General features: G+C 45.8%; 1 protein-coding gene across 1 annotated transcript in view; it reads left to right on the top strand.

The window, feature by feature from the left end:
- Positions 1–26,450, top strand: part of LOC120030533 (GRB2-associated-binding protein 1-like) — a 63,193-nt gene that overhangs the window by 7,050 nt on the left and 29,693 nt on the right. Inside the window, exons 2-6 of the mRNA XM_038975940.1 lie at positions 3,075–3,203; positions 6,609–6,774; positions 22,605–22,794; positions 23,900–24,325; positions 24,769–25,028. Coding sequence (XP_038831868.1) covers positions 3,075–3,203; positions 6,609–6,774; positions 22,605–22,794; positions 23,900–24,325; positions 24,769–25,028 — 1,171 coding nt within the window. The remainder of the gene's footprint in view (positions 1–3,074; positions 3,204–6,608; positions 6,775–22,604; positions 22,795–23,899; positions 24,326–24,768; positions 25,029–26,450) is intronic.

Here is a 26,450-nt window from a genome sequence, read left to right as displayed (position 1 = left end):
TAGTTGTATTAGTATATAGGGCTTGTGTGTGTAGTTGTATTAGTAGTATGTGGCTGTCTGTGTAGTTGTATTTGTATGATAGGGCTGTGTGTGTAGTTGTGTTATTATGTATAGGGCAGTAGTGTAGTTGTATTAGTAGTATAGGGCTGTGTGTGTAGTTGTTTTAGTAGAATAGGGCTGTGTGTGTAGTTGTATTAGTAGTATAGGGCTGTGTGTGTAGTTGTATTAGTAGTAGGGCTGTGTGTAGTTGTATTAGTAGAATAGGGCTGTATGTGTAGTTGTATTAGTAGTATGTGGCTGTGTGTGTAGTTGTGTTAGTAGTATGGGGCTGTGTGTGTAGTTGTATTTGTATGATAGGGCTGTGTGTGTAGTTGTGTTATTGTATAGGGCAGTAGGTGTAGTTGTATTAGTGTTATAGGACTGTATTGTAGTTGTGTTATAAGTATGGGGCTGTGTGTGTATTTGCTTAGTACTATAGGGCTGTGTGTGTAGTGGTATTAGTAGTATAGGGCTATGTGTGGATGTATTTGTAGTATACGACTGTAAGTGTATTTTATGTATATGTGGGGCTGTATGTGTAGTTGTAAGTAGTATAGGGCTGTTTGTGTAGTTGTATTAGTAGCAGTGGGCTGTTTTGTGTAGTTGTATTGGTAGTAAAGGGCTTGTGTGTAGTTGATTAGTAGTATAGGGCTGTGTGTGTAGTTGTATTAGCAGTATGGGCTGTGTGTAGTTGTATTAGTTGTATAGGGCTGTGTGTGTAGTTGTATTAGTAGTATAGGGCTGTGTGTGTATGGTTTAGTGTATAGGCTGTGTGTGTATTGTATTAGTAGTATAGGGTGGTATGTGTAGTTGTATTAGTAGTATAGGGCTGTGTGTGTAGATATATTCGCAGTAGGGCTGTGTGTGTAGTTGTATTAGTAGTATGGGGCTGTCTGTTTAGTTGTATTAGTAGTAGGGCTGTATGTTTAGTTGTGTTTATTTTGGGCTGTGTGTGTGTTGTGTTAGTAGTATATGGCTGTGTGTGTAGTTGTATTAGTAGTAGGGCTGTGTGTGTAGTTGTATTAGTAGTATAGGGCTGTGTGTGTAGTTGTGTTAGTAGTATATGGCTGTGTGTGTAGTTGTATTAGTAGTATGGGCTGTGTGTGTAGTTGTATTAGTATATAGGCTGTGTGTCTAGTTGTGTTAGTAGTATAGGGCTGTGGTGAGTTGTATTAGTAGTATAGGGCTGTATGTGTAGTTGTATTAGTAGTATAGGCTGTGTGTGTAGTTGTATTGTATGATAGGCGTGTGGTGTAGTTGTATTAGTAGTATGTGGCTGTCTGTGTATTTGTATTTGTATGATAGGGCTGTGTGTGTAGTTGTGTTATTAGTATAGGCAGTAGGTGTAGTTGTATTATAGTATAGGGCTGTCTGTGTAGTTGTATTTGTATGATAGGGCTGTGTGTGCGCTCGCCCCCAGTGGTGTGTGTGTGTGTGTGTGTGTGTGTGTGTGTGTGTGTGTGTATGTAGGTATGTATGTGTGAGTGTGTCATGCTGTACCATGGCATGCTGTGCTTCTCACGTACAAATGACGAAGTGTCAATAAATCACACACTCCTACTCACACACACAAACAGACACACACACACACAGACACACACACACACACACACACACACACGCACACGCACACACACACACACACACACACACACACACACACACACGCACACACACACACAGTCTTGGTTGTCTATTGAATCATGGGTGAAATATATCATCGTATGGAATGTTCATGGGAGATGGGGTCGACCCATACCCACAATGCCTGGCGTGAGGCAACACCAGCTCTAAAGGACTGAGAAATGTGTGTGTGTGTGTGTGTGTGTGTGTGTGTGTGTGTGTGTGTGTGTGTGTGTGTGTGTGTGTGTGTGTGTGTGTGTGTGTGTGTGTGTGTGTGTGTGTGTGTGTGTGTAATACAGTTACAATTGTGAAAAGGCTTTTTATGAGATTATATTTGTGCAACTCAAGTTACAGCAAGAGAGACAGAGATAGTTGATTTTAGTCGGATTGAGAGATGTCCTCTAGACGTCTGACGGTTCATGAGTCATTTCATTAAGATTGAAAAAAGACCAAAGTATTAAAATGTGTTTAGCTGTGGACGTTGCAGTGACAGTCTTCATCTGACATCTCTCGCTTTTCTATCTCTCTCCCCCCCCCCGACCTCCTCTCCCCCCTCTCTCCTCCCTCCTCTCCCCCTCTCTCCTCCCTCCTCACCCCCTCCCTCCTCTCCCCCATCCCGCTCCTCCCTCCTCTCCCCCTCTCTCTCCCCCCTCCTCCCCCCCTCTCTCCTCCCTCCTCTCCCCCTCTCTCTCCTCCCTCCTCTCCTCTCCCTCCTCTCCCCCTCTCCTCCCTCCTCTCCCCCTCTCTCTCCTACCTCCTCTCCCTCTCTCTCCCCCATCCTCTCCCCTCCCTCCTCCCTCCTCTCTCCCCTCTCATCCCTCTCTCTCCTCCCTCCTCTCCCCCTCCCTCCTGTCCCCCTCGCACTCCTCCCTCCTCTCCCCCCTCTCTCCTCCCTCCTCCCCCCCTCCCTCCTCTCCCCCTATTTTTCCTCCCTCCTTTCCCCCCTCTCTCCTCCCTCCTCTCTCCTCTCCCCCTCTCTCTCCCCCCTCCTCTCCCCCTCTCTCATCCCTCCTCTCCCCTCCCTCCTCTCCCCCTCTCTCTCCTCCCTCCTCTCCCCCTCTCTCCTCCCTCCTCTCCCCCTCCCTCCTCTCCCCCATCGCGCTCCTCCCTCCTCTCCCCCTATCTCTCCTCCCTCTTTTCCCCCTCTCTCTCCTCCCTCCTTACCCCTCTCTCTCCTCCCTCCTCTACCCCTCTCTTTCTCTCCTCTCTCCTCCCTCCTCGCCCCCTCTCTTTCTCTCCTCCCTCCTCTCCCCATCTCTTTCTCTCCTCCCTCCTCTCCCCCTCTCTTTCTCTCTTCTCTCCTCTCCCCCTCTCTTTCTCTCCTCCTCTCCCCCTCACTCTCTCTCCTCCCTCCTCTCCCCATCTCTCTCCTCCTCCCCTCACTCTCTTTCTCTCCCATCCCTCCTCTCTAGGCGTGGAAGAGGCGTTGGTTTGTTCTGAGGAGTGGTCGACTGACCGGAGACCCTGACGTTCTAGAATACTACAAACATGACCACGCACGCAAACCCATACGCATCATCAACATGAGCCTCTGTGAACAGGTACTATACTATACTGTACTGTACGCATCATCAACATGAGCCTCTGTGAACAGGTACTATACTGTACTGTACGCATCATCAACATGAGCCTGTGTGAACAGGTACTACACTATACTGTACTGTACGCATCATCAACATGAGCCTCTGTGAACAGGTACTATACTGTACTGTACGCATCATCAACATGAGCCTCTGTGAACAGGTACTATACTGTACTGTACGCATCATCAACATGAGCCTCTGTGAACAGGTAAGACACTATACTGTACTGTACGCATCATCAACATGAGCCTCTGTGAACAGGTACTATACTGCACTGTACGCATCATCAACATGAGCCTCTGTGAACAGGTACTATACTATACTGTACTGTACGCATCATCAACATGAGCCTCTGTGAACAGGTACTATACTGTACTGTACGCATCATCAACATGAGCCTGTGTGAACAGGTACTACACTATACTGTACTGTACGCATCATCAACATGAGCCTCTGTGAACAGGTAATATACTGTACTGTACGCATCATCAACATGAGCCTGTGTGAACAGGTAAGACACTATACTGTACTGTACGCATCATCAACATGAGCCTCTGTGAACAGGTAATACACTATACTGTACTGTACGCATCATCAACATGGGCCTCTGAACAGGTACTACACTATACTGTACTGTACGCATCATCAACATGAGCCTGTGTGAACAGGTAATACACTATACTGTACTGTACGCATCATCAACATGAGCCTGTGTGAACAGGTAAGACACTATACTGTACTGTACGCATCATCAACATGAGCCTCTGTGAACAGGTACTACACTATACTGTACTGTACGCATCATCAACATGAGCCTCTGTGAACAGGTAAGACACTATACTGTACTGTATGCATCATCAACATGAGCCTCTGTGAACAGGTAATACACTATACTGTACTGTACGCATCATCAACATGAGCCTCTGTGAACAGGTAATACACTACACTGTACTGTACGCATCATCAACATGAGCCTCTGTGAATAGGTAAGACACTATACTGTACTGTACGCATCATCAACATGAGCCTCTGTGAACAGGTAAGACACTATACTGTACTGTACACATCATCAACATGAGCCTCTGTGAACAGGTAATACACTATACTGTACTGTACGCATCATCAACATGAGCCTCTGTGAACAGGTACTATACTGTACTGTACGCATCATCAACATGAGCCTCTGTGAACAGGTACTATACTGTACTGTACGCATCATCAACATGAGCCTCTGTGAACAGGTAAGACACTATACTGTACTGTACGCATCATCAACATGAGCCTCTGTGAACAGGTACTATACTGCACTGTACGCATCATCAACATGAGCCTCTGTGAACAGGTACTATACTATACTGTACTGTACGCATCATCAACATGAGCCTCTGTGAACAGGTACTATACTGTACTGTACGCATCATCAACATGAGCCTGTGTGAACAGGTACTACACTATACTGTACTGTACGCATCATCAACATGAGCCTCTGTGAACAGGTAATATACTGTACTGTACGCATCATCAACATGAGCCTCTGTGAACAGGTAATACACTATACTGTACTGTACGCATCATCAACATGAGCCTCTGAACAGGTACTACACTATACTGTACTGTACGCATCATCAACATGAGCCTCTGTGAACAGGTAATACACTATACTGTACTGTACGCATCATCAACATGAGCCTGTGTGAACAGGTAAGACACTATACTGTACTGTACGCATCATCAACATGAGCCTCTGTGAACAGGTACTACACTATACTGTACTGTACGCATCATCAACATGAGCCTCTGTGAACAGGTAAGACACTATACTGTACTGTACGCATCATCAACATGAGCCTCTGTGAACAGGTAAGACACTATACTGTACGCATCATCAACATGGGCCTCTGTGAACAGGTAAGACACTATACTGTACTGTACACATCATCAACATGAGCCTCTGTGAACAGGTAATACACTATACTGTACTGTACGCATCATCAACATGAGCCTCTGTGAACAGGTACTATACTGTACTGTACGCATCATCAACATGAGCCTCTGTGAACAGGTAAGACACTATACTGTACGCATCATCAACATGGGCCTCTGTGAACAGGTAAGACACTATACTGTACTGTACGCATCATCAACATGAGCCTCTGTGAACAGGTAAGACACTATACTGTACTGTACGCATCATCAACATGAGCCTCTGTGAACAGGTAAGACACTATACTGTACTGTACGCATCATCAACATGAGCCTCTGTGAACAGGTAATACACTATACTGTACTGTACGCATCATCAACATGAGCCTCTGTGAACAGGTAATACACTACACTGTACTGTACGCATCATCAACATGAGCCTCTGTGAACAGGTAATACACTATACTGTACTGTACGCATCATCAACATGAGCCTCTGTGAATAGGTAAGACACTATACTGTACGCATCATCAACATGAGCCTCTGGGAACAGGTAATACACTATACTGTACTGTACGCATCATCAACATGAGCCTCTGTGAATAGGTAAGACACTACACTGTACTGTACGCATCATCAACATGAGCCTCTGGGAACAGGTAATACACTATACTGTACTGTACGCATCATCAACATGAGCCTCTGTGAACAGGTAAGACACTATACTGTACTGTACGCATCATCAACATGAGCCTCTGTGAACAGGTAATACACTATACTGTACGCATCATCAACATGAGCCTCTGGGAACAGGTAATATACTATACTGTACTGTACGCATCATCAACATGAGCCTCTGTGAACAGGCTGTATACTCCACGTTGCGTCGGGCCTAAGAACAGCGCTTAGCCGTGGTATATTGGCCATATGCCGCAAATTCCCAAGGTGCCTTATTGCTGTTATAAACTGGTTACCGACAGAATTAGAACAGTAAATAGTATTTATTTTGTCATACCCGTGGTATACGGTCTGATATACCACAGCTTTCAGCCAATCAGGATTCAGGGTGTGAACCACCCGGTTTATAATTAATGAGAGAACAACCCCACCCACTAACAAGGTCGTTACAAATTACAACATAACAAAAGGAAACTCCACTAGCCTACTATCCTGATCCAAATCACTATCATCTCTGATGTAAAATCTCTCTCTCTCTCTCTCTCTCTCTCTCTCTCTCTCTCTCTCTCTCTCTCTCTCTCTCTCTCTCTCTCTCTTTACTCTCTCCTCTCTCTCTCTTCTCTCTGTCTTTACTCTCTTCTCTATTCTCTCTTTATTCTCTCTCTCCTCTCTCTCTCTTCTCTCTGTCTTTACTCTCTTCTCTATTCTCTCTCTATTCTCTCTCTCTTCTCTCTCTGTCTCTTCTCTCTCTGTCTCTCCTAGGTGGATGCAGGCCTAACCTTTAATAAGAAGGATGTGGACAGTAGCTATGTGTTTGACGTGCGGACAGTGGAGAGGGTATTCTACCTGGTGGCTGACAGTGAGGAGGACATGAACACATGGGTCAGGTGTATCTGTGACCTGTGTGGATTCAACCCTACTGAACGTGGTATGACAACACACACACACACACACACACACACACACACACACACACACACACACACACACACACACACACAGTATTAATGACCATATTAACACACATGAACACACACATATTAACACACATTAACACATATTAACACACATTAACACATATTAACACACATTAACACATTAACACACATTATCACACATTAACACATATTAACACACATTAACACATATTATCACACATTAACACATATTAACACACATTAACACATATTAACACACATTAACACATATTAACACACATTAACACACATTAACACATATTAACACACATTAACACATATTAACACACATTAACACATATTAACACACATTAACACATATTAACACACACATTTGATTGATTGATTGATTGATTGATTGATTGATTGATTGATTGATTGATTGATTGATTGATCGATAAGGGCGCTCCAGCTGGTGACGCCTCCACATACAATGGTTTGTTTCACAACATCCGATAATTTAATACAATTTCCTTTCCTAATAAACAACTATGGACAATTACATCTTCCTTGTCTCACATACCCTTAATATACACACAATCCATCCATAATATATATATTATACACACAAAACAATCACAATATAATCAACAACAAACACCAAAAGACAGACCATATTCCGGGCATTTCCCTCTCCATCACCTACTTTAATCTTACCATAAGATGGGCAACAGGTATTAATGCTGAATAACAAGATGGGCAACAGGTATTAATGCTGAATAACAGATGGGCAACAGGTATTAATGCTGAATAACAGATGGGTTACAGGTGATCATGCTGAATAACAGATGGGTTACAGGTGATCATGGTGAATAACAGATGGGTTACAGGTGATCATGGTGAATAACAGATGGGTTACAGGTGATCATGCTGAATAACAGATGGGTTACAGGTGATCATGGTGAATAACAGATGGGTTACAGGTGATCATGGTGAATAACAGATGGGTTACAGGTGATCATGCTGAATAACAGATTGGATATGGGCAACAGGTGATCATGCTGAATAACAGATGGGTTACAGGTGATCATGCTGAATAACAGATGGGTTACAGGTGATCATGCTGAATAACAGATGGGTAACAGGTGATCATGCTGAATAACAGATGGGTTACAGGTGATCATGCTGAATAACAGATGGGTTACAGGTGATCATGCTGAATAACAGATGGGTTACAGGTGATCATGCTGAATAACAGATGGGTAACAGGTGATCATGCTGAATAACAGATGGTAAACAGGTGATCATGCTGAATAACAGATGGGTTACATGTGATCATGCTGAATAACAGATGGGTTACAGGTGATCATGCTGAATAACAGATGGGTTACATGTGATCATGCTGAATAACAGATGGGTTACAGGTGATCATGCTGAATAACAGATGGGCTACAGGTGATCATGCTGAATAACAGATGGGTTACAGGTGATCATGCTGAATAACAGATGGGTTACAGGTGATCATGCTGAATAACAGATGGGTTACAGGTGATCATGCTGAATAACAGATGGGTTATAGGTGATCATGCTGAATAACAGATGGGCTACAGGTGATCATGCTGAATAACAGATGGGTTACAGGTGATCATGCTGAATAACAGATGGGTTACAGGTGATCATGCTGAATAACAGATGGGCTACAGGTGATCATGCTGAATAACAGATGGGTTACAGGTGATCATGCTGAATAACAGATGGGTTACAGGTGATCATGCTGAATAACAGATGGGTTACAGGTGATCATGCTGAATAACAGATGGGTTACAGGTGATCATGCTGAATAACAGATGGGTTACAGGTGATCATGCTGAATAACAGATGGGTTACAGGTGATCATGCTGAATAACAGATGGGTTATAGGTGATCATGCTGAATAACAGATGGGCTACAGGTGATCCTGCTGAATAACAGATGGGTTACAGGTGATCATGCTGAATAACAGATGGGTTACAGGTGATCATGCTGAATAACAGATGGGCTACAGGTGATCATGCTGAATAACAGATGGGTTACAGGTGATCATGCTGAATAACAGATGGGTTACAGGTGATCATGCTGAATAACAGATGGGTTACAGGTGATCATGGTGAATAACAGATGGGTTACAGGTGATCATGGTGAATAACAGATGGGTTACAGGTGATCATGCTGAATAACAGATGGGTTACAAGTGATAATGCTGAATAACAGATGGGTTACAGGTGATCATGCTGAATAACAGATGGGTTACAGGTGATCATGCTGAATAACAGATGGGTTACAGGTGATCATGCTGAATAACAGATGGGTTACAGGTGATCATGCTGAATAACAGATGGGTTACAGGTGATCATGGTGAATAACAGATGGGTTACAGGTGATTATCCTTTTTAAGACATGCTACTAGGTAGGTTTTTTTCCAGTGAGTACTTGAAACTACCTATGGAGGTTATACGTTTCAAATTGTTTGGAAGATTATTCCCCAAAAAATGGTAGCCGAGTATAAAAAAAAAAAAATGTCCCCCCCCCCCCCCCCCCCCCCATACCACTTTCAAATCTGAAAGGAACAGCGACCGTTTGACTCCTTCTAGTGGAATAGTTATCACGGACTGAGTTGAAATAGTTACGTAAGTACCTAGGGACCAAACTGTGGACAATCTGATGTACAAGACACACTTATATCTGAGCGACTCTCTCCTCCACTTTAAGCCGTCTAAAGGCTTTCAACGTGGGGAAATAGTCGAGATGCGTAAGTGCTGGAAGTTGAAGAATAATCCTGACTAATTTGTTCTGAGATGTCTGCTATTTTATTTTATTTTATATCTTGGAGGCACTATTGTACCAGGAAGAGCATGCATAGTCGAAGTGGCACTGAACAAGAACCCCTCCTCAATGTCCCCATTGTATTCTTATCCAGATCTTTGGAGGTTCTTGCCCGGGAACCTCATTTTATGGTTCTCTTTGGAGATAACGTTTTTGTGCCGTGCTCTCCCTTTGTCAGATGGTTATCTAGCACACATCCAAGATACTTAACATCCAAGATACTTAACATCCAAGATATTTAACATCCAAGATATTTAACATCCAAGATACTTAACATCCAAGATACTTAACATCCAAGATACTTAACATCCAAGATACTTAACAGAGTCGTTTGCTACGACTACTATGTCACCTACTACCACCTTAAAATTCTGGGGATTTCCTCAGTTTCACTTTGGACCCGAACAAGATGGACTATGTTTTTCCAAGGTGAAGTGACAGCTTATTGTCCTTTAGCCATTTACTGACATTCAGAAGTTAGCACTGAGGGCTTTCTCAACCACATTGTTGTCTTTTGTGGGAAACCAAACAGTGCAGAATCATCTGCATATAGGAAAAGGTCACATGTACAGGCACATTTCAGATCATTTATATAAAATTGAAATAAAAGTGGACCCAGCACACTCCCTTGGGTTACCCCACAGTTCAAGATTTTAGGTTTAGACAAGGTCCCATCCACATCCACCATCTGTTTTCTTCCTTGCAGGTAAGAGCTGACCCCATTTTACTGCTAAGTTGTTAAAGCCCATGGCTTTTAGTTTGATTAACAGAATCTCACGATTCATTGTTTTCAAACGCCTTTTGGAGATCTAACATAAACATATCACAACATTTCCCTCCGTCTACTTCCTTCCTGACGTGGTCAGTCAGATATAGTATGTGTCAGTGGAATGGAATTTCCTGAAGCCAGATTTTAACTCATAGAATAGGTTATGTAAGGAAATGTAACTGTCAATCTGCTTGAACATAATCTTTTCCATGACCTTCGATAAAGCAACACAGGATTGAGACAGGCCGATAGTTTCCGTGATCTAACTTATTCCAAGTTCATCCAAAGTGAAAATGCTGCCCCCTATCCCTAAAAAGTTATTAATCTGTTACTGTAACCTAACAGCGTCAGACACTTCCATAATTCACTCAAATTGTTTCTATTTGCAACTATTTTGTAATTGAAATATTCTTTCTTGACCTTCTGTATCATCCTGTTGACCTCGTTTCTTCACTTCTTATAGTCCATAAATATATCATCTGCCCTGGATTTCCTAAACTCTAGAAAGCGTTCATTTCTACGCTTAATTGCCTTTTAAAGTGTTATCATTTATCCATGGCTCTGTTCTTTTCTTAATTCTAACATGTTTCACTGGAGCCTGCTTATCTGCAGCATGTAAAAACAATGATTTAAAATGGCCCCAGGCATTCTCCACCTCGTTGCATTTCAATACAGCAGACCGGTCTAATTTGCTCAGACAATTAACAAAGATATCTGCACTATAATTCTTCATAGACCTAATCTTTTATTAAGTTATGATAATTAAAAACTGTTTTCTGAACCTTCCTACTTCAGAACATGATGGAATGATCACTGAGCCCATAGTTTACAACCCCTTGATCTATCCGACACCAACACAAGGTCAATGATGGTTTGGGTAGAAGGACAGACCGTGGTAGGCTCATTAATCAGCTGGTATAAAGCAAATAAAATAAAAAATAAAAACATCTTGGCACTACCCTCCCCCCTGGGACTTGGCCATCTTGGCACTACCCTCCCCCCTGGGACTTGGCCATCTTGGCACTATCCTCCCCCCTGGGACTTGGCCTTCTTGGCACTATCCTCCCCCCTGGGACTTGACCATCTTGGCACTACCCTCCCCCCTGGGACTTGGCCATCTTGGCACTACCCTCCCCCCTGGGACTGGGCCATCTTGGCACTATCCTCCCCCCTGGGACTTGGCCATCTTGGCACTACCCTCCCCCCTGGGACTTGGCCATATTGGCACTACCCTCCCCCCTGGGACTGGGCATCTTGGCACTATCCTCCCCCCTGGGACCTGGCATCTTGGCACTATCCCCCCCCCCCCCTGGGACTTGGCCATCTTGGCACTACCCTCTCCCCTGGGACTGGCCATCTTGGCACTACCCTCCGCCCTGTGATTTGGCATCTTAGCACTACCCTCCCCCCTGGGACTGGCCATCTTGGCACTATCCTCCCCCCTGGGACTTGGCCATCTTGGCACTATCCTCCCCCCTGGGACTTGGCCATCTTGGCACTACCCTCCCCCCTGGGACTTGGCCATCCTTGCACTCCCCTCTCCCCAGTGACTTGGCCATCTTGGCACTACCCTCTCCCCTGTGACTTGGCCATCTTGGCACTACCCTCTCCCCTGTGACTTGGCCATCTTGGCACTATCCTCCTCCCTGGGACTTGGCCATCTTGGCACTACCCTCCCCCCTGGGACTTGGCCATCTTGGCACTACCCTCCCCCCTGGGACTTGGCACTACCCTCCCCCCTGGGACTTGGCCATCTTGGCACTACCCTCCCCCCTGGGACTTGGCCATCTTGGCACTACCCTCCTCCCTGTGACTTGGCCTTCTTGGCACTATCCTCCCCCCTGGGACTTGGCCATCTTGGCACTATCCTCCTCCCTGGGACTTGGCCATCTTGGCACTACCCTCCCCCCTGGGACTTGGCCTTCTTGGCACTACCCTCCTCCCTGTGACTTGGCCTTCTTGGCACTATCCTCCCCCCTGGGACTTGGCCATCTTGGCACTACCCTCCCCCCTGGGACTTGGCCTTCTTGGCACTACCCTCCCCCCTGGGACTTGGCCTTCTTGGCACTACCCTCCTCCCTGTGACTTGGCCTTCTTGGCACTATCCTCCCCCCTGGGACTTGGCCATCTTGGCACTATCCTCCTCCCTGGGACTTGGCCATCTTGGCACTACCCTCCCCCCTGGGACTTGGCCATCTTGGCACTATCCTCCTCCCTGGCGCTGGGCATCTTGGCACTACTAGAGGGGAGGGGAGGAAAGAGATGAAGAATTAAAATCAAACTGGAAACATGCTCTGTGTGTGTGTGTGTGTGTGTGTGTGTGTGTGTGTGTGTGTGTGTGTGTGTGTGTGTGTGTGTGTGTGTGTGTGTGTGTGTGTGTGTGTGTGTGTGTGTGTGTGTGTGTTCAGTAGTCTTTTGATAAGGCAGTATAATAGCTTTGGAAAAGCCAAGGCTGTCTGAGAGAGAAACTGACTGAGTTTACTAAGGTGAGAATGATGATGGCCAAGTGCCACTTTAATAATGGGAATTGATGGAAATTATGTAAAAATTTATCACTAGCCACTTTAAACAATGCCACTTAATATAATGTTTACATACCCTACATTACTCATCTCATATGTATATGTATATACTGTAGTCTTTATCATCGACTGCATCTTGCCATCTTTATGTAATACATGTATCACTAGCCACTTTAAACTATGCCACTTTATGTTTATATACCCTACATTACTCATCTCATATGTATATGTATATACTGTACTCTATATCATCTACTGCATCTTGCCATCTTTATGTAATACATGTATCACTAGCCACTTTAAACTATGCCACCTTATGTTTACATACCCTACATTACTCATCTCATATGTATAGACTGTACACTATACCATCTACTGCATCTTGCCTATGCCGTTCTGTACCATCACTCATTCATATATCTTTATGTACATATTCTTTATCCCTTTACACTTGTGTGTATAAGGTAGTAGTTGTGGAATTGTTAGGTTAGATTACTTGTTGGTTATTACTGCATTGTCGGAACTAGAAGCACAAGCATTTCGCTACACTCGCATTAACATCTGCTAACCATGTGTATGTGACAAATAAAATTTGATTTGATGACAACTAAAAGAGGCATCACTGCAGTACCTGGTTCAAATCCAGGCTGTATCACATCTGGCTGTGATTGGGAGTCACACAGGGCGGCGCACAATTGGCCCAGCGTCGTCTGGGTTTGGCCGGGGTAGGCCGTCGTTGTAAATGAGAATTTGTTCTTAACGGACTTGCCCTAGTTTAAAAAAAGAGGGCTGTATCCAACCCTAACCCCAATAACTACTGTGGGATATGCATCAACAGAAACCTTGGGAAAATCCTCTGCATTATCATTAACAGCAGACTTGTACATTTCCGTAGTGAAAACAATGTACTGAGCAAATGTCAAATTAGCTTTTTACCAAATTATCGTACGACAGACCACGTATTCACCCTGCACACGCAGATTTACATACAAACAGACCGAAACAAAGGCAAAGTCTTCTCATGCTTTGTTGATTTCAAAAAAGCCTTTGACTCAATTTGGCATGAGGGTCTGCTATACAAATTGATGGAAAGTGGTGTTGGGGGGAAAACATATGACATCATAAAATCCATGTACACAAACAACAAGTCTGTGGTTAAAACACACATTACTTTCCACAGGGCCGTGGGGTGAGACAGGACCGTGGGGTGAGACAGGGCCGTGGGGTGAGACAGGACCGTGGGGTGAGACAGGGCCGTGGGGTGAGACAGGACCGTGGGGTGAGACAGGACCGTGGGGTGAGACAAGGCTGTGGGGTGAGACAGGACCGTGGGGTGAGACAGGGCCGTGGGGTGAGACAGGGCCGTGGGGTGAGACAGGACCGTGGGGTGAGACAGGGCCGTGGGGTGAGACAGGACCGTGGGGTGAGACAGGGCCGTGGGGTGAGACAGGACCGTGGGGTGAGACAGGACCGTGGGGTGAGACAGGACCGTGGGGTGAGACAGGGATGCAGCTTAAGCCCCACCCTCTTCAACAAGCACTACCGTTCAAAAGTTTAGGGTCACTTATAAATATCCTTGTTTTTGAAAGAAAAGCAATTTTTTTGTCCATTAAAATAACACCAAATTGAATCAGAAATACAGTGTAGACATTGTTAATATTGTAAATGACTAGTGTAGCTGGAAACGGCTGATTTTAAATGGAATCTCGTACAACGCTGTGTACCCGCAAAACACCAGTCTCAACGTCAACAGGGAAGAAGCGACTCCGGGACGCTTGCGTTCCATCCCAACTGTAAAGTCTGGTGGGGGTAGCATCATGGTTTGGGGCTGCTTTGCTGCCTCAGGGCCTGGACAGCTTGCTATCATCGACAGAAAATGAATTCCCAAGTTTACAAGACATTTAACAGGAAAATGAAAGGCTATCTGTCCGCCAATTGAAGCTCAACAGAAGTTGGGTGATGCAACAGGACAACGACCCAAAACACAGAAGTAAATCAACAACAGAATGGCTTCAACAGAAGATTATACGCCTTCTGGAGTTCAACCCGATTGAGATGCTGTGGCATAACCTAAAGAGAGCGGTTCACACCAGACATCCCAAGAATATTGCTGAACTGAAACAGTTTTGTAAAGAGGAATGGTCCAAAATTCCTCCTGACCGTTGTGCAAGTCTGATCCACAACTACAGAAAACGTTTGGTTGAGGTTATTGCTGCCAAAGGAGGGTCAACCAGTTGTTAAATCCAAGGGTTCACATACTTTTCCCACCCTGCACTGTGAATGTTTACACGGTGTGTTCAATAAAGACATGAACCCATATAATTGTTTGTTAATAGTTTAAGCAGACTGTTTGTCTATTGTTGTGACCTAGATGAAGATCAGATCAAATTTCATAACCAATTTATGCAGAAATCCAGGTAATTCCAAAGAGTTCACATACTTTTTTTTGCCACTGTATTTCCCTCAGATCACACAGACCGACAAAAAATTTGAAAAAAATATCAAATTTTGATAAACTCCCATATCTACTGGGTGAAACACCAGTCTGCAATCACAGCAGCAAGATGTGTGATCTGTTGCCACAAATGGTCAACCAGTGAAGAACAAACATCATTGTAAATACAACCCATATTTATGTTTATTTATTTTGCCTTTTTGTACTTTAACTATTTGCATATCGTTACAACACTGTATATAAACATAATATGACATTTTGAAATGTCTTTATTCTTTTGGAACTTCTGTGAGTGTAATGTTTACTGTTCATTTTTATTGTTTATTTCACTTTTGTTTATTATCTACTTCACTTGCTTTGGCAATGTGAAACATATGTTTCCCATGGCAATAAAGCCCCTTAAATGGCGGCAGGGTAGCCTAGTGGTTTAGAGCGTTGGACTAGTAACCGAAAGGTTGCTTGAATGAATCCCCGAGCTGACAAGGTAAAAATCTGTCGTTCTGCCCCATGAACAAGGCCGTTAACCCCACTGTTCCCCGGTAGGCCGTCATTGTAAATAAGAATTTGTTCTTATCTGATTTGCCTAGTTAAATAAAGGTTAAAATTGGAGAGAGAGAGTGATTTACAGAGTCTCTAGAGTAGACTAAACATCTACACAGTGCCAGCAGAATTATCTGTAGGGATGTTCAGTGTCGGTCCTGGTACCAGTCTCAGTGTTATCTATAGGGATGTTCAGTGTCGGTCCTGGTACCTGTCTCAGTGTTATCTATAGGGATGTTCAGTGTCGGTCCTGGTACCTGTCTCAGTGTTATCTATAGGGATGTTCAGTGTCGGTCCTGGTACCTGTCTCAGTGTTATCTGTAGGGATGTTCAGTGTCGGTCCTGGTACCAGAATAGGGATGTTCAGTGTCGGTCCTGGTACCAGAATAGGGATGTTCAGTGTCGGTCCTGGTACCAGAATAGGGATGTTCAGTGTCGGACCTGGTACCTGTCTCAGTGTTATCTGTAGGGATGTTCAGTGTCGGTCCTGGTACCTGTCTCAGTGTTATCTGTAGGGATGTTCAGTGTCGGTCCTGGTACCAGAATAGGGATGTTCAGTGTCGGACCTGGTACCTGTCTCAGTGTTATCTGTAGGGATGTTCAGTGTCGGTCCTGGTACCTGTCTCAGTGTTATCTGTAGGGATGTTCAGTGTCGGTCCTGGTACCAGAATAGGGATGTTCAGTGTCGGACCTGGTACCTGTCTCAGTGTTATCTGTAGGGATGTTCAGTGTCGGTCCTGGTACCAGAATAGGGATGTTCAGTGTCGGTCCTGGTACCTGTCTCAGTGTTATCTGTAGGGATGTTCAGTGTCGGTCCTGGTACCTGTCTCAGTGTTATCTGTAGGGATGTTCAGTGTCGGTCCTGGTACGTGTCTCAGTGTTATCTGTAGGGATGTTCAGTGTCGGTCCTGGTACCTGTCTCAGTGTTATCTGTAGGGATGTTCAGTGTCGGTCCTGGTACCTGTCTCAGTGTTATCTGTAGGGATGTTCAGTGTCGGTCCTGGTACCTGTCTCAGTGTTATCTGTAGGGATGTTCAGTGTCGGTCCTGGTACCTGTCTCAGTGTTATCTGTAGGGATGTTCAGTGTCGGTCCTGGTACCTGTCTCAGTGTTATCTGTAGGGATGTTCAGTGTCGGTCCTGGTACCAGAATAGGGATGTTCAGTGTCGGACCTGGTACCTGTCTCAGTGTTATCTGTAGGGATGTTCAGTGTCGGTCCTGGTACCTGTCTCAGTGTTATCTGTAGGGATGTTCAGTGTCGGTCCTGGTACCAGAATAGGGATGTTCAGTGTCGGACCTGGTACCTGTCTCAGTGTTATCTGTAGGGATGTTCAGTGTCGGTCCTGGTACCTGTCTCAGTGTTATCTGTAGGGATGTTCAGTGTCGGTCCTGGTACCAGAATAGGGATGTTCAGTGTCGGACCTGGTACCTGTCTCAGTGTTATCTGTAGGGATGTTCAGTGTCGGTCCTGGTACCAGAATAGGGATGTTCAGTGTCGGTCCTGGTACCTGTCTCAGTGTTATCTGTAGGGATGTTCAGTGTCGGTCCTGGTACCAGAATAGGGATGTTCAGTGTCGGTCCTGGTACCTGTCTCAGTGTTATCTGTAGGGATGTTCAGTGTCGGTCCTGGTACCAGAATAGGGATGTTCAGTGTCGGTCCTGGTACCTGTCTCAGTGTTATCTGTAGGGATGTTCAGTGTCGGTCCTGGTACCTGTCTCAGTGTTATCTATAGGGATGTTCAGTGTTGGTCCTGGTACCTGTCTCAGTGTTATCTATAGGGATGTTCAGTGTCGGTCCTGGTACCAGAATAGGGATGTTCAGTGTCGGTCCTGGTACCAGAATAGGGATGTTCAGTGTCGGTCCTGGTACCAGTCTCAGTGTTATCTGTAGGGATGTTCAGTGTCGGTCCTGGTACCTGTCTCAGTGTTATCTGTAGGGATGTTCAGTGTCGGTCCTGGTACCAGAATAGGGATGTTCAGTGTCGGTCCTGGTACCAGAATAGGGATGTTCAGTGTCGGTCCTGGTACCTGTCTCAGTGTTATCTGTAGGGATGTTCAGTGTCGGTCCTGGTACCTGTCTCAGTGTTATCTATAGGGATGTTCAGTGTCGGTCCTGGTACCAGTCTCAGTGTTATCTGTAGGGATGTTCAGTGTCGGTCCTGGTACCAGAATAGGGATGTTCAGTGTCGGTCCTGGTACCTGTCTCAGTGTTATCTGTAGGGATGTTCAGTGTCGGTCCTGGTACCAGAATAGGGATGTTCCGTGTCGGTCCTGGTACCTGTCTCAGTGTTATCTGTAGGGATGTTCAGTGTCGGTCCTGGTACCTGAATAGGGATGTTCAGTGTCGGTCCTGGTACCAGAATAGGGATGTTCAGTGTCGGTCCTGGTACCTGTCTCAGTGTTATCTGTAGGGATGTTCAGTGTCGGTCCTGGTACCTGTCTCAGTGTTATCTGTAGGGATGTTCAGTGTCGGTCCTGGTACCAGAATAGGGATGTTCAGTGTCGGTCCTGGTACCTGTCTCAGTGTTATCTATAGGGATGTTCAGTGTCGGTCCTGGTACCAGAATAGGGATGTTCAGTGTCGGTCCTGGTACCTGTCTCAGTGTTATCTGTAGGGATGTTCAGTGTCGGTCCTGGTACCAGAATAGGGATGTTCAGTGTCGGTCCTGGTACCAGTCTCAGTGTTATCTGTAGGGATGTTCAGTGTCGGTCCTGGTACCAGAATAGGGATGTTCAGTGTCGGTCCTGGTACCAGAATAGGGATGTTCCGTGTCGGTCCTGGTACCTGTCTCAGTGTTATCTGTAGGGATGTTCAGTGTCGGTCCTGGTACCTGTCTCAGTGTTATCTGTAGGGATGTTCAGTGTCGGTCCTGGTACCAGAATAGGGATGTTCAGTGTCGGTCCTGGTACCAGAATAGGGATGTTCAGTGTCGGTCCTGGTACCAGTCTCAGTGTTATCTGTAGGGATGTTCAGTGTCGGTCCTGGTACCTGTCTCAGTGTTATCTGTAGGGATGTTCAGTGTCGGTCCTGGTACCTGTCTCAGTGTTATCTGTAGGGATGTTCAGTGTCGGTCCTGGTACCAGAATAGGGATGTTCAGTGTCGGTCCTGGTACCTGTCTCAGTGTTATCTGTAGGGATGTTCAGTGTCGGTCCTGGTACCTGTCTCAGTGTTATCTGTAGGGATGTTCAGTGTCGGTCCTGGTACCAGAATAGGGATGTTCAGTGTCGGTCCTGGTACCAGTCTCAGTGTTATCTGTAGGGATGTTCAGTGTCGGTCCTGGTACCAGTCTCAGTGTTATCTATAGGGATGTTCAGTGTCGGTCCTGGTACCTGTCTCAGTGTTATCTGTAGGGATGTTCAGTGTCGGTCCTGGTACCAGAATAGGGATGTTCAGTGTCGGTCCTGGTACCAGTCTCAGTGTTATCTGTAGGGATGTTCAGTGTCGGTCCTGGTACCAGTCTCAGTGTTATCTATAGGGATGTTCAGTGTCGGTCCTGGTACCTGTCTCAGTGTTATCTGTAGGGATGTTCAGTGTCGGTCCTGGTACCAGAATAGGGATGTTCCGTGTCGGTCCTGGTACCAGTCTCAGTGTTATCTATAGGGATGTTCAGTGTCGGTCCTGGTACCTGTCTCAGTGTTATCTGTAGGGATGTTCAGTGTCGGTCCTGGTACCAGAATAGGGATGTTCAGTGTCGGTCCTGGTACCAGAATAGGGATGTTCAGTGTCGGTCCTGGTACCAGTCTCAGTGTTATCTATAGGGATGTTCAGTGTCGGTCCTGGTACCAGTCTCAGTGTTATCTATAGGGATGTTCAGTGTCGGTCCTGGTACCAGAATAGGGATGTTCAGTGTCGGTCCTGGTACCAGTCTCAGTGTTATCTGTAGGGATGTTCAGTGTCGGTCCTGGTACCTGAATAGGGATGTTCAGTGTCGGTCCTGGTACCAGAATAGGGATGTTCAGTGTCGGTCCTGGTACCTGTCTCAGTGTTATCTGTAGGGATGTTCAGTGTCGGTCCTGGTACCAGAATAGGGATGTTCAGTGTCGGTCCTGGTACCTGTCTCAGTGTTATCTATAGGGATGTTCAGTGTCGGTCCTGGTACCAGTCTCAGTGTTATCTATAGGGATGTTCAGTGTCGGTCCTGGTACCTGTCTCAGTGTTATCTATAGGGATGTTCAGTGTCGGTCCTGGTACCAGAATAGGGATGTTCAGTGTCGGTCCTGGTACCAGTCTCAGTGTTATCTATAGGGATGTTCAGTGTCGGTCCTGGTACCTGTCTCAGTGTTATCTATAGGGATGTTCAGTGTCGGTCCTGGTACCTGTCTCAGTGTTATCTGTAGGGATGTTCAGTGTCGGTCCTGGTACCAGAATAGGGATGTTCAGTGTCGGTCCTGGTACCAGTCTCAGTGTTATCTATAGGGATGTTCAGTGTCGGTCCTGGTACCTGTCTCAGTGTTATCTATAGGGATGTTCAGTGTCGGTCCTGGTACCTGTCTCAGTGTTATCTGTAGGGATGTTCAGTGTCGGTCCTGGTACCAGAATAGGGATGTTCAGTGTCGGTCCTGGTACCAGTCTCAGTGTTATCTATAGGGATGTTCAGTGTCGGTCCTGGTACCTGTCTCAGTGTTATCTATAGGGATGTTCAGTGTCGGTCCTGGTACCAGAATAGGGATGTTCAGTGTCGGTCCTGGTACCTGTCTCAGTGTTATCTGTAGGGATGTTCAGTGTCGGTCCTGGTACCAGAATAGGGATGTTCAGTGTCGGTCCTGGTACCTGTCTCAGTGTTATCTATAGGGATGTTCAGTGTCGGTCCTGGTACCAGTCTCAGTGTTATCTATAGGGATGTTCAGTGTCGGTCCTGGTACCTGTCTCAGTGTTATCTGTAGGGATGTTCAGTGTCGGTCCTGGTACCAGAATAGGGATGTTCCGTGTCGGTCCTGGTACCAGAATAGGGATGTTCAGTGTCGGTCCTGGTACCTGTGTAGGGATGTTCAGTGTCGGTCCTGGTACCAGAATAGGGATGTTCAGTGTCGGTCCTGGTACCTGTCTCAGTGTTATCTGTAGGGATGTTCAGTGTCGGTCCTGGTACCAGTCTCAGTGTTATCTGTAGGGATGTTCAGTGTCGGTCCTGGTACCAGAATAGGGATGTTCAGTGTCGGTCCTGGTACCAGTCTCAGTGTTATCTGTAGGGATGTTCAGTGTCGGTCCTGGTACCTGTCTCAGTGTTATCTGTAGGGATGTTCAGTGTCGGTCCTGGTACCAGAATAGGGATGTTCAGTGTCGGTCCTGGTACCAGAATAGGGATGTTCAGTGTCGGTCCTGGTACCTGTCTCAGTGTTATCTATAGGGATGTTCAGTGTCGGTCCTGGTACCAGAATAGGGATGTTCAGTGTCGGTCCTGGTACCAGTCTCAGTGTTATCTATAGGGATGTTCAGTGTCGGTCCTGGTACCAGTCTCAGTGTTATCTATAGGGATGTTCAGTGTCGGTCCTGGTACCTGTCTCAGTGTTATCTGTAGGGATGTTCAGTGTCGGTCCTGGTACCAGAATAGGGATGTTCAGTGTCGGTCCTGGTACCAGTCTCAGTGTTATCTATAGGGATGTTCAGTGTCGGTCCTGGTACCTGTCTCAGTGTTATCTGTAGGGATGTTCAGTGTCGGTCCTGGTACCAGAATAGGGATGTTCAGTGTCGGTCCTGGTACCTGTCTCAGTGTTATCTGTAGGGATGTTCAGTGTCGGTCCTGGTACCTGTCTCAGTGTTATCTGTAGGGATGTTCAGTGTCGGTCCTGGTACCAGAATAGGGATGTTCAGTGTCGGACCTGGTACCTGTCTCAGTGTTATCTGTAGGGATGTTCAGTGTCGGTCCTGGTACCTGTCTCAGTGTTATCTGTAGGGATGTTCAGTGTCGGTCCTGGTACCAGAATAGGGATGTTCAGTGTCGGTCCTGGTACCAGTCTCAGTGTTATCTATAGGGATGTTCAGTGTCGGTCCTGGTACCTGTCTCAGTGTTATCTGTAGGGATGTTCAGTGTCGGTCCTGGTACCAGTCTCAGTGTTATCTATAGGGATGTTCAGTGTCGGTCCTGGTACCTGTCTCAGTGTTATCTATAGGGATGTTCAGTGTCGGTCCTGGTACCTGTCTCAGTGTTATCTATAGGGATGTTCAGTGTCGGTCCTGGTACCTGTCTCAGTGTTATCTGTAGGGATGTTCAGTGTCGGTCCTGGTACCTGTCTCAGTGTTATCTGTAGGGATGTTCAGTGTCGGTCCTGGTACCTGTCTCAGTGTTATCTATAGGGATGTTCAGTGTCGGTCCTGGTACCTGTCTCAGTGTTATCTATAGGGATGTTCAGTGTCGGTCCTGGTACCTGTCTCAGTGTTATCTGTAGGGATGTTCAGTGTCGGTCCTGGTACCAGAATAGGGATGTTCAGTGTCGGTCCTGGTACCAGTCTCAGTGGACCCAAACCCGTCTGGTTTTCATCCTCTCTAATCAGTTACACCTGGAACACCAGGTGAGTGCAATTAACTACCAGGTAGAAACAAAAAAACAGACGTTTTTTCAGCCCTCCAGGACCGACATTGAACATCCCTGGTAAAGAGGTAGAGTCCAGATTAGAGGCAGGGACATAGGGGGGTAATTCTCTAAGGGTTAAAACCGTAGTTTCTATAAAACCTCCAGCCATTTTTACTGTTTCAGATAGACCCACCGTCACCGCCCACACCCCGACAGTCACCACAGGCCACGCCCCCGTCTTCATGGCGACCACCGTCATGGCCCCTCCGCCCTACCAGCCGGTCAGTGTGAAGCAGCTGGATTCAGTCAACAGTGAGGAGGACGGAACAGAGTACCTGTGGCTGTCACACTGCCAGAGCAAGACACCACACAGGTACACACACACATAGAGATACACACACACACACACACACACACACACACACACACACATAGAGATACACACACACACACACACACTAACACACACACATAGAGATACACACACACACACACACACACACATAGAGATACACACACACACACACACACACACACACATAGAGATACACACACACACACACACACACACACACACACACATAGAGATACATACACAAAGATACACACACACACATAGAGATACATACACAAAGATACACACACACACATAGAGATACATACACAAAGATACACACACACACATAGAGATACACACACACACACACACACATAGAGATACACACACACACACACACACACAGAGATACATACACAAAGATACACACACACACACATAGAGATACACACACAAAGATACACACACACACACACACACACACACACACACACACACACACACACACACACACACACACACACACACACACACACACACACACACACACACACATAGAGATACACACACACACACACATAGAGATACATACACAAAGATACACACACACACATAGAGATACATACACAAAGATACACACACACACATAGAGATACATACACACACACACACACACACACACACACACACACACACACACACACACACACACACACACACACACACACACACACACACACACACACACACATAGAGATACATACACACACACACACACACACACACACACACACACATAGAGATGCACACACACACACACACACACACACATAGAGATACATACACACACACACACATAGAGATACATACACACACGCACACACACACACACGCATGCACACGCACACACACACACACACACACACACACACACACACACACACACACACACACACACACACACACACACACACACACACACACACACACACACACACACACACACACAGGTCACCTGTAAGAAGAGAGTTATCAAAATCATGTTGATAATGTCTTGTCTTCCTTGTTACAGAAATACTTCATTTCAAAATTAAAGTGTTTCAGAATAATAGTCCTCCTGGTCTGTATTTCTCTGTTTCAGGCCTCCAGTTAGTTCCTACCACTCCACCTCCTCTGACACAACAGACTACAATGACAACACTCTCCCGTCCCACTGGCCTCCTCCCTCTTCTTCCTCCTCCTCTTCCTCACCCTCCTCCCTCGCTAAAGACCTCCCCCCTCACGCCCACACCGCCATTGGCCCCTGGGCCGTCGCCACGGAGACCAACCCTTTTAGCCAATCGCAGGACAGCGTGTTAACCCCTGAACTCCGTAGGGGCTGGACTAGGGGCCACCCGTCCCCCCACCCCAGAAAACACTCCCTCCAGCTGCAGGCTGTGTCTCTCCCTCCCATCTGTAAGGACACGGTCTTCAACACAGGGATAAACAGTATAAACACTAAATCAGACAGTATGAATTCTAATAGCAACACAACTTACCAGGTACCCTCCTCTACTCCTACCGCAAGGTAAGCACTTATTGTTTTGTGTTGTTTTCTAAAAAACTAGCAACTATTTTAACAGTCTGTTTACTGTTTACACTTATTGTTTGTTTGCTCTTATCCAGAGCGTCTTAGAAGTAGAGCATTCATCTTTATGTATTTAGTGAGATGTCTGTGATTGATTTTATTGATTGTTCATCTGTTGCTAATTAGTCTCTCTCTCTCTCTCTCTCTCTCTCTCTCTCTCTCTCTCTCTCTCTCTCTCTCTCTCTCTCTCTCTCTCTCTCTCTCTCTCTCTCTCTCTCTCTCTCTCTCTCTCTCTCTCTCTCTCTCTCTCTCTCTCTCTCTCTCTCTCTCTCTCTCTGTCCCTCTCTCTCTCTCTCTCTCTCTCTCTCTCTCTCTGTCCCTCTGTCTCTCTGTCTCTCTCTCTCTCTGTGTCTCTCTCTCTCCCTCTCTCCATCCACCCCCAGCTCCCCCACACCAGGTCAGGGTGACTCCTCCACCCCTCCACCACGCCCCCCCAAGCCCCTGGTCTCTGCCCCAGCCGAGGTGTCTTCTCTGGCCACTCTGTCGACCTCACTCTACCGGTCTGCTTCGGAACCAGAGAGCAGCTATGGAGGAGGAGGAGGAGGTAGAGGAGGAGAAGGACAGGGAGGAAGGGGAGAAAGAGGCAACAATCCCAGAGCACCTCGTTGTAACACTATAGCTACCTCAGGCTACACACACACAGGTGAGAGAGACACACTCACACACACACACACACACACACACACACACACACACACACACACACACACACACACACACACACACACACACACACACGGGTGAAAGTGTTTTTTCTTTCTCACCCATCTACACACAAATCCCCAATAATGACAAAGTGAAACACATTATAGTTTTCTTTTAGCGAATTTACTGAAAATGAAATACAGAAATATCTCATCTACCTAAGCATTCTCAGTCAACACATGTTAGAATCACTTTTTGCAGCGATTACAGCTGGGAGTCTTTCTGGGTAAGTCTCTAAGAGCTTTGTACACCTGGATTGTACAATATTAGCCCATTATTATTTTCTAAACTCTTCGAGTTCTGTCAAATTGGTTGTTGATCATTGATAAATGATTTGACCTTGTGTTTTAGGTTATTGTCCTGCTGAAAGGGGAATTTGTCCCCCATTGTCTGTCTGAAAGCAGACTGAACCAGGTTTTCCTCTAGGATTTTTCCTGTGCTTAGCTCCATTCCATTTATTTTTTATCCTGAAAAACTCCCCAGTCCTTAACAATTACAAGCATACCCTGAACATGATGCAGCCACCACTATGCTTGAAAATATGGAGAGTGGTCCTCAGTGATGTGTTGTGCTGGATTTGCCCCAAACATAACGCTTTGTATTCTGGACATAAAGTTAATTTCTTTACCACATTTTTTGCCGTAATACTTTAGTGCCTTATTGCAAACAGGATGCATGTTTTGGAATATTTTAATTCTGTACAGGCTTCCTTTTCACTCTGTCATTTAGGTTAGTATTGTGAAGTAACTACAATGTTGTTGATCCATCCTCAGTTTTCTCCTATCACAGCCATTAAACACTGTAATTGTTTTAAAGTCACCATAGACCTCATGGTGAAATCCCTGAGCGGTTTCCTTCCTCTCCGGCAACTAAGTTAGGAAGGACGCCTGTATCTGTGAAGTGACTATGTGTATGGATTAGGGCTGATCACGTTTAGTCAACTGGTCGATTGTTCAGTCAACAGGCTGTTGGTTGACCGAGATCGTTTTCTGTCCAGCAGTGGCAAATAAATAAACAAACTGTATGACACAAGACACTTGTTTGACTCACACATGTCTCAGTGGACTAATCCATTACCTGTCTCAGTGGACTAATCCATTACCTGTCTGAGTGGACTAATCCATTACCTGTCTCAGTGGACTAATCCATTACCTGTCTCAGTGGACTAATCCATTACCTGTCTCAGTGGACTAATCCATTACCTGTCTCAGTGGACTAATCCATTACCTGTCTCAGTGGACTAATCCATTACCTGCCTCAGTGGACTAATCCATTGCCTGTCTCAGTGGACTAATCATTACCTGTCTCAGTGGACTAATCCGTTGCCTGTCTGAGTGGACTAATCCATTGCCTGTGAGTG

The sequence above is a fragment of the Salvelinus namaycush genome, chromosome 36 (genome assembly GCF_016432855.1).
Source record: "Salvelinus namaycush isolate Seneca chromosome 36, SaNama_1.0, whole genome shotgun sequence".
Classification (NCBI taxonomy): Eukaryota; Metazoa; Chordata; class Actinopteri; order Salmoniformes; family Salmonidae; genus Salvelinus; species Salvelinus namaycush.
Note: the sequence above shows the minus strand (reverse complement) of the source record. Positions and strands in the feature narration are given on the sequence as shown.